Source organism: Camelina sativa, chromosome 14 (assembly GCF_000633955.1).
Source record: "Camelina sativa cultivar DH55 chromosome 14, Cs, whole genome shotgun sequence".
Taxonomy (NCBI): domain Eukaryota; kingdom Viridiplantae; phylum Streptophyta; class Magnoliopsida; order Brassicales; family Brassicaceae; genus Camelina; species Camelina sativa.
Window position 1 is genome coordinate 16,532,136 of NC_025698.1, and position 9,609 is coordinate 16,541,744.

General features: G+C 35.3%; 1 protein-coding gene and 1 pseudogene across 1 annotated transcript; both read right to left on the reverse strand.

Moving 5' to 3' along the window:
* Window positions 1-540, reverse strand: part of LOC104741711 — a 2,512-nt pseudogene extending 1,972 nt beyond the window's left edge.
* LOC104743675 (putative F-box protein At1g31090) lies at window positions 2,851-3,849 on the reverse strand. The gene has a single exon (XM_010464727.1). It carries the CDS (start codon window positions 3,847-3,849, stop codon window positions 2,851-2,853), a length of 999 nt encoding a protein of 332 aa, XP_010463029.1.

The following is a 9,609-nucleotide window of genomic DNA, read 5'->3' on the forward strand; positions in this document are numbered from 1 at the left end:
TTCATCATTAACAAAATTATTCAAAGACAATACCTTGTACTGCTTGCCAATATGATCAAACCCTAAAATCTCATGATAGGTTCTGCACGTTAATTTCAGTTTAGGTAAGATCGCAAACTGCCTCGTGGTAGGATTACATATTACACGCTGTGTCCTTATCCTTACTTGACATCTGCATACTAGTGAAATAGAGCAGACCAGAGACATACTTACAATCGTAGCATGTGTCTCTACCGAACTTCATTTGATAATCGGCGTATACAACAGATGAAGACTTCTCATATGGATTCTGAGGCTGAGACGACTAGAAGAAAAAATGCTCACCGTCTTGGTAGATCCCGATTAAGAGACGTGGACGACGAGCCGAGGATCTGGTCGAGAACAAGTCGGTGAAATATGGCTTGCGAATCATGGACTCCCATAGCTTTGACACGCAGCGAAACCTATCGATTGATTTTGCAGGCAATCTCGAGAGGATGTCAAGAATGAGATCAATAGGGAGGGGATCTGAGTTTTCTCCTTTGTTCATTGTTTGTTGAATTTGCTAATCAGACGGGGAAAACAAAATTGACAAAAACTCTTATAATTTATATATGGAAATAGTCGGCAATATCAAGGTCGGGGCTAGCTAACCTAAAGCCCAAGAAACATGGGCTTTAACTTTCTAACGATGTATGCATATCAATTTTTATTTTCTTTTAGTATTGTTCGAAAATTATTTGAAAGGTTTACTAAAGAGTAATTCCTCAAAAATCAAAGTGCCACAAAAAAAAAGTTTTTTTTTCCGAAAATTCTACAAACACAAAAAATGATTTTTAAGGGTGTAGAATTTAATTTTTAGGTTTAGATTGACAAATTTAGTTTTACAGTATAATTTTTAGAAGATAAGATTTAGTATTTAGAATTTACGAATTAATTTTTAGTATTAAAACTCTAATCAATTTTGTAGTAATTTTGGAAAAAAAATTATTTTAATGATATTTTTGAAAAAAATATTTTAGTGGTATTTACGAGAATTGTCCTTTATTAATAAAATCTGAGATGATGATGTGTTTTATCTTATTGGTACGTATCTATTTGATTGATTATAGAATGGTTTCTTGTTGTTTCTTTCACGCCAAGCAACACCATCAATTCTTCAATGAGGAGTATGTGCTTGGTATAGCAGCAATAATTACGTTGTTATGATCATTGATGGTGGAAATTTCTAAATCTCTGTCTAATTAGAGACCTAAACCATAAAAAAATGTTAAACTTGTGCTTTGTCACTTACATGTATTCAACTTTAGAGCAGTCAATGATAATAAGTATGACTTTGTTTTTGTTTGACATTGGATATGCTTTATTTAAGACAAGATATCACACATGACTTTTGTTACATGAGCCAATTAAGAAAATTCTCTAAAGTGGAAGCAAAGGATAAATTTAGCTTTGACCCATACAGCAGGAATAAGTATGGATCAAAGCTAAGAAGCAGAGTAGATAAGAATAGGTTGTTACAGCAACCTTTGTTGGTCATTGTTGATTCTTGCATAGTTGCTTCATGCTTGGGATCTCTCTCTCAATTAAGTTAGAGTCTATGAATCTGCATTCTCTCAAGATAGTGGCATTAACGTTTTTTGTTTGCTCTGTTTGCTATATTTTTTGTTTTTCATTCATCTTTGTTCTTTAGACTAAGTAAACTCATATGACTAAAGTTTCAAGAAGACATAAGCTTCAGTGTTGGCTCAGATAAAAACCCGACTGAAATTGAACTCGATGATGCCAAATTTGCTTGGTCGTTTGTGTCAAGCATGTCAGGTTTTGCCTTTATTCTCTTCTTGTTAATTATTTAGGTATAATCACTAACTATTAAAAACTGGTTTCTGGATTTTTGGGAAAAATTGCATGTTGGGAAGATTGAGAATAAGCTAACTGGAACTAAACAATCTCCTCTTTGTCTTGTGGAAAGACTTCACAACAACATCAAATGGAGTCCATTGTCGTCTTAGCATATTATCCATCTTCATTACCATTATGAGTCATTGTAAGGAGGAGGAAATTTGTGAATGCTCCTTGTGTTTGCATCTGAAATCATCTCCTTTGACACACAAATGGCAGCACCTTCTTGTGAATGTATCAACTTTCAACAAACTGAAACTGTTATACCCTCTGCCAAAAAAAAAAAACTGAATGTATGGCAGCATCTTCATGTTTCGAAATGTGAAATAAAACTCCCTCTTGCTTGGAGCAGATGAGAGCAACAACAAGTGAGGCCTCCATCTCAGCTCAGGAGAAACTTCAAGAAGAAAACTTCAATGTACAATGTAGAAGAACAGAAGAGGAACTCGTCTGCAATTGATTGCAGAATCTGTGGCATATAAGCCATATCAACAACGAGAAGTGGAACTGGATTAACTGAGGATCGATAATTTTCATACCCTGTTCTTATTGTGAGTTTCTCGAACACAATGACGTATTTACTTGTATTTTTGAGAGACCAAATTAAGTAAAATGCCTGCAAAGAGAAAGAAGAGTCTCATAGCAAAGAACAATTGATGTGTCACGGACAAAAAAAACCTCACAGATCTCTCTTAACGTCTATAAGTAATTATAGAACGTAAACGCATAGAACAAATTGCAAGCCCTATTGCTTTAACCAACCCCCTTTTCTCATTGTCTCCTCTTTCTCTCCTCTTATTAATACTCTTCAGCACTCCAGTGATCTCTCTTTCTCTCCGCCTCTCCACATGCCATCTCTCTATCTCTCATCTCATCGCTGCTTCTTCTCTCACATGATGATATTTTCTAGAAGAGACAAAGCATCATCTCCAAACATACTTCTGAGCCATTGTAAACTAGAGACTGTTGTCATTTTTGAAATGAATCCGTGTTAATACTCTCAAACGTACGACGATCTTGTCCCAGCTGAGCAACGGTCGTCACTTGAAGATCTTCTCTAAATAATGTGGATGTGCTCATGGGTCTATGATTCTGTTCTAGAGGGTTTAGAGACGTTGACTTCATAACATTAAACTGAAGATCCTCCACATGGTCTACAAAAGCGCAAACTGCATGATACTTACTCCAATCATGGTCTTCTCCAAGACCTTGGATTTCAACACTTAGAAGATGGTTCCTTTCGGGATTAAAGTAGAAAACATAAAAAGGTTTAAATGCAGTTTCCTTGACCAAAATTCCACTGATGCATACGTCGTTGGATCTTCCTCCATTATCATCCTCGTTGAAGGGACACTCGATCTTCCTCCATCTCTCGTTTTCACTTCCTAATGTCAGAATATAGCGGACCATTTTACTGTCAACTATATTGTTTATGGAAAATACCTTGAATTTCCCTCCAATTGGGTCGAACCCTATAAGGCCACCCCTGTGTTTGCATGTTACGAGACCGTAATCTTTCACAGGTCCTAATCTCAATTGAGGCAAAATCGCAAACTGTCTTGTTGTGGGGTTACATATCACACCCGCTTCATCCTTATCCATATTTGAGATTAGCATAGTTGGAAAATAGAGCAAACCAGAGACATATCTACACATGACGAAGCTTAGGTCTATAGAGCTCTTCATATGAAAATCGGCGGCTACTACAAGAGATGACTTCCCATAATGATTCTGAGGCTGAGGCGCCGAGAAGAAGCTCCACTCATGATCTTGGATGACCCCAATTAAGAGACGTGGACGAGCCGAGGACCTGGTCAAGAACAACTTTGTGAAATATGGCTTGTGTAGCATTGACCGCCATAGCTTTGACACGCAGCGAAACCTCCCAATTGACTTTGTAGGCAATCTAGAGAGTATCTCAAGAATGAGATCATTATGGATGGAATTTGAGGTTTCTTCTCTATTCATAATCTCTGTATTCGCTTATCGAGTTTATACGAAGAACTCTAAATTTATAATATATGGAAGAATGTAGTCAAGTTAAAGTCGGCGCTAAGCCGCTAACCTAAAGCCCAAGAAACCTGGGCTTTAACCATCTAAAAGTATAATAATATTCTCTTAACGTTGGAGTGGACACTATTGTTTCTTTCACCTCAAGCAATATATATAATCAACTCGCTAGTAAGGAATATTATCTGCTAGCTTTAGCAGCAGGAAGAAGGAAACTAGTACTGTACTACATCTCGGCCAACTTAAAGACATAAACAACAAAACTGTTCAAACATGAACTCGCCGAAGAGACGTATATGATTGGTTTCGCAGAAAGAAGATTGAATTTAATTAAGTTCTGGAAAAAAGTACTATAAGACAAAGGGTCGTTCAATCCACCAATCGGATCGGAAGATTATATCCAAATATCCAACTTATATTTGTCTCAGCTTTTAGTTACAAGAGGTTGAAACGAAGGCTAGTATACATATATATGGTATTATGGTGATCTCTGACTTTACACTGCAAGAAACACTTTTGGTGCAACCTAGAAACCTCCTACGTACCAAACGCAGCTATTCTGTGTTTCCTGAAACTAAGTCTTCACTTTTAATCTGTGTTTTTGTACACTGTCGCTGATTAAATAAAATGAAAGAAAGAACCGTTTCTTATCTCATACGCAGAGAATAATGGTTTCCTCATGTTAGTGGTTAAGCAGAAGCGATGCTAAACCGAGAAATTCGTTATATGGTATTTGCAGAGTAAGTAATAACAAGTTGTTACAACAAAGTAATAACCAGTAAGCATATGCTAAACAGAATATGCTTTATTTGTCACTCTTGATTCTTGCATGCATGAGATAAGAGTGTCTATATATGAATCTGCATTCTCTCAAGATAGTGGCATTTACCTTTTCTGTTTGCTCTGTTTTCTATTTGTTTCATTCATCTTTGTTCTTTAGGTCTCAATTTGTTTCCGTTATTTGTTCATAAACTCATATGACTACAACTTTCAAAAGACATAATTAAGATTCAGTGTTGGCTCAGTTAAAAAACCCGACTGAAACTGAACAAACAAAATACCCAACCGATAGTTTACCACACTGGATTAATATTTATTAGTGTTGTTTCTTATTTTTGAATTTGGATTCATGGTGAAACTAATCTCCAACAAAAAAATTTAAAAAAACTATAAACAAGAATATGTAAATTATAAAAGTAAAAGAAACTATAAATAAAGAAAATTTTAAAACAATATAAACTAGATCAAATAAAAAAAATTAAATAGGGAAAACTTGAAAATAATAAATAGACAAATCTCTTCATAATTCAATTATTTTATTAATTTATCTAGAAATTAATATTTCAATAAAATAAAACCTACATAAATTAATAAAATGGTCATTAAAAATTAAACGAGGGCAAAAATAAAACTGGTCAAAAATTGTATTTTTGAAAAGGGATATCTAAAAAAGGTCAAACAATTTATCTTAATTTATAGAGGTTATACTATATTAACTAGGAGATATCCCATACTATAAAGCAGAGATCAATATGTTCTCCAAAAAATTATAATATGATAATATAAATTACTGTTATATTTGTTGTAACAAGTTATTTTGTTTGAGACTATATGTACTTTTAATATTACAATTGTTTGGTAAATCTATACATATATTTCTAAATACTAATTATTTGAAAATTTTATAGTATTTTAATTTGTATGATGTATATTACCATTATATATTTTTTTTTTGTATTTGCATCATTATTTTTTAAAATATTTAAAAGTAATAATTATTATATTGTTATTGTGAGAAAATAAATTTATTAATTTATCAAGCATATAAATTTAGTTTTACCAACCCGCTGATATGGAACATTAAAACACACATTTTTTTCTTTATAGATTGAATAATATATATTCGTTTTTAAATATTTAAATTACAACATATGCAAGAAAAATCTATATATTTATTTATCATATATTATATATATGATAATTTAAAAAAAATTATAAATGAAACCTCCCAATTGACTTTGCAGGCAATCTAGATAGTATCTCAAGAATGAGATCATTAGGGATTTCTTATCTATTCATGGTTTTTGGATTTGCTTTATATGATTCAGACGGAGAAGTCACAAACTGCAGAGACTCTCTGAATATAATAGTCGAACCTCGTGGTTTGTAAAGAACAGCCATCCAACTAGATTTTTTGATATATGGAAAAATGTAGTCAAGTTTAAGGTCGGCGCTAAGCCGCTAACCTAAACCCAAGAAACCTGGGCTTTATTACCGATCTAAGTATAATAATCTCTTAACGCTGGAGTGGATACTCTTGTTTCTTTCATCTCAAGCAATATATATATATATATATATATTATATAATCAACTCACCGGTGAGGGATATATATCTGCAAGCTTTAACAGCAAGAAGATTAAATATCCAAATATTTTATTTCTCAGTTAGTGACAAGAGTTTGAAACGAAGGCTAGGTTAAGTAAGAGACTGGGACAAAGTATATATATATGGCTCTCTCTGACTTACACTGCAAGAAACAGTTTTGGTGCAGCCTAGTCCCTAGAAACCTCTTACCAAAAGCCATTCTGTCGCTGATTAAATAAAATGCCTGCAGAATGAAAGAAAGAAGCGTTTCTTATAATCTCATACGAAGAAAATAATGGTTTCCCCATGTTAGTGGTTAAGCAGAAGCGATGCTAAACCGAGAAAATTCGTTATATGGTATTTGCAGAGTAAATAATACTAATAAGTTGTTACAGCTAGCAAGCTTTATTCTTTAGGTCTCATTTGTTTCCCTAATTTGTTCATAAACTCATATATATAACTAAACTTTCAAAAGACATAAAATAAGTGTTGGCTCAGTTAAAAAATCCGACTGAAACTGAACTCGATAATGCTTGAATTAGATTTTAAATGATGTTAAAAGGTTCTCAAGCATATAAAGCATCTACTGAACAAAGAATCTCGGTGAAAACAAATTTGTATTTTAAAAACTGATTTTGTGTGAACAAACAAAATACTCAACTGATAGTTTACCACACTAGATTAATTGAGCTCAGACTAGTTAACTCAAAGTTAGTGGTGAAACAAAATAAACACATAATTACCAAAATCAGATGGGGAAAAATTCGTATCCTGGTAGTAGTATCGAATTCTTAATCTGAGTTTCTCTAATACAATCTCTAATTCAAGTATTTATTTACTTGTATTTTTGGGAGTCCAAATTAAGTAAAATGCAAGCAAAGAGAACAAATAGTTTATAACAAATTATGATGTGTCAGGGACCAAAAAAGCTCACAGATCTCTCTTGTTAAAATCTTCTTCTTTTTATTCACTTGATTGCAGTTAAATCTTCAAGTGTTAAATGACATTTATATGAAAACTACAACAGGCAGAAACTTAATAAATAAATAAAAACACAAATTTCATAATAACTTCTTTGATTTTTTTAATGTTACAGAGAGAGAGAGAGAGTACGAGTACAACTTGCATCAAATAGAGAGCTTTTTTAGCTGACACAGAGCAAACATATATAATTTCATCATCATCTAGCGTTGCTTTAACCGACCCCTTGTCTCATTGTCTCTTTCTCTTCCTCTCCTCTTATACTCTTTACCACTCCAGTGATCTCTCTTTCGCTTCGCCACTCCGCATGTCATCTCTCTATCTCTCATCTCTTCGCCGCTTCGTCTCACATGATGAAAATTTCTGGATGACGTTGATGTGCTCCTGTGTCTACGCTTCTGTTCTGGTGGGTTTATAGACGCGGTGCTCCTTAAAAGCAAGATCACTTTGCTTCCCAGCAAAACAGAGTCTGCAATCAAGGACTCAAGTGTTATCAAGCCCAACAACAAACTTGCAAAGCCCAATGCTAATGTCCAATCTGCAGTCAGCAACGGTAATATGGTGTGTGCTGTACAAGCTGCCAAAAGTGAAGGTTTCAGGAAGCTCCCACCTACCTTGTACAATCGTTTTGGACTATTGCAGATTCTAGGTGACAGTGATAGGGTTGCCAGCTATAGGGCAACGACAATGTGTGCTTAGTCTATTTAAACAATCCTCTGTCATCTCTTTGTATACATCGAAGCAATATGCAATAAAGCAAAATATTTTTTGTCTCTCTGTTCTATTCTTGTTTTTTTCATTTTTTTTATCATGGTATCAGAGCATTAAAACCTTAACAGGTGTTAAAATGGCTGAATATCCAGATTCATATATGTTTCCTTCCAATGTTCATGTTGCAAGTTCTGTAACTCTAAAACTCAATGATTCAAATTACCGTCTTTGGAAAACTCAAGTGGAGTCTCTTCTCAGCAGTCAAAAACTGCTTGGTTTCATAAATGGCCGCTATCAAGCTCCGCCGAAGTTCGTTGACAGAACAGTTGGTGACACAGTTCAACTGAAAATCCAGCCTATGAAGCCTGGTTCTGTACGGATCAACTAGTCCGCTCCTGGATCTATGGTACTCTGACTGAAGAAGCACTTGGTGGTGTCTGCAATCTCGCCACCTCTCTGGCTGTTTGGACTTCCTTGGCTAACACCTACAACCGAAGCTCCATAAGTCGAGAGTTTGAGCTCAAACGCAAGCTTCATGCTATCAGGAAACAAGGTAAAACCTTTTCTGCTTATGTGCGAGAATATACAGCAGTGTGTGACCAACTGAGTTCTATTGGAAAACCAGTAGAGGAATCTATAAAAATTTATGGTTTTCTGCTTGGTCTTGGACGAGAATACGATCCTATTGCTGCGGTTATTCAGAACTCCATGTCTCGGATTCCTACACTAACGTTTACTGAAGTGCTGTATGAGATTGAAGATTTTGATACTCGTCTGCAGTCGTATGATGATGATGATGATGTTGCTACTCAAATGGTGTTCCATACTCCTGCTGCTCACACTCAAGAAGTGTTTCAAGCTTCCCAAACCAACAACTACAGAGGTCGTGGGGGTTATAACAACAGATCTGGTTCAAACCGAGGAAGAGGCGGCTACTCTTCTCGTGGACGTGGGTTCTATCAACAAGCTGTCAGTTCTGGTTCAAATCAACAATCTGGTGCTACAAACACTCGTCCAACATGTCAGATATGTTGCAAAGTGGGTCATACGGCTGCTAAATGCTGGAATCGTTTTGACAACAACTATCAAGGTGAAAATTTGGCTCAAGTTCTGGCTGCTTTACAAGTTTCAGACTCCTCTGCTCGAGATTGGATTCCAGATTCTGGTGCTACATCTCATGTTACCACAACTGAAGCTGCTTTGCAACATGCTACACCATATCAAGGTACTGACTCTATCATGGTAGCAGATGGAAATTATCTTCCAATTACGCATGTTGGCTCCACTAGTCTACCAGTTTTTACAGGTAGTTTGACTCTTAATGATGTTCTGGTTTGTCCAACAGTCAAGAAATCCCTTTTATCTATATCTAAGCTGTGTGATGATTACCCATGTGGTGTATTTTTTGACTCTCACAAGGTCTACATTCTGGATCTGCAAACCATGAGGGTTCTAGCAAAGGGACCAAGACGTGAGGGGCTGTATGTGCTGGAGAATCAAGACTACAAGATCTTCTACTCAAATAGACAAAAGGCCACTGACGACTCAATTTGGCATCATCGTTTAGGTCATGCTAGTCAAGGAGTTCTCCAGCATCTTCACAACAGCAAGGCTATTTCAATCAATAAGAGCAGCATCAACTCCATTTGTGAACCTTGCCA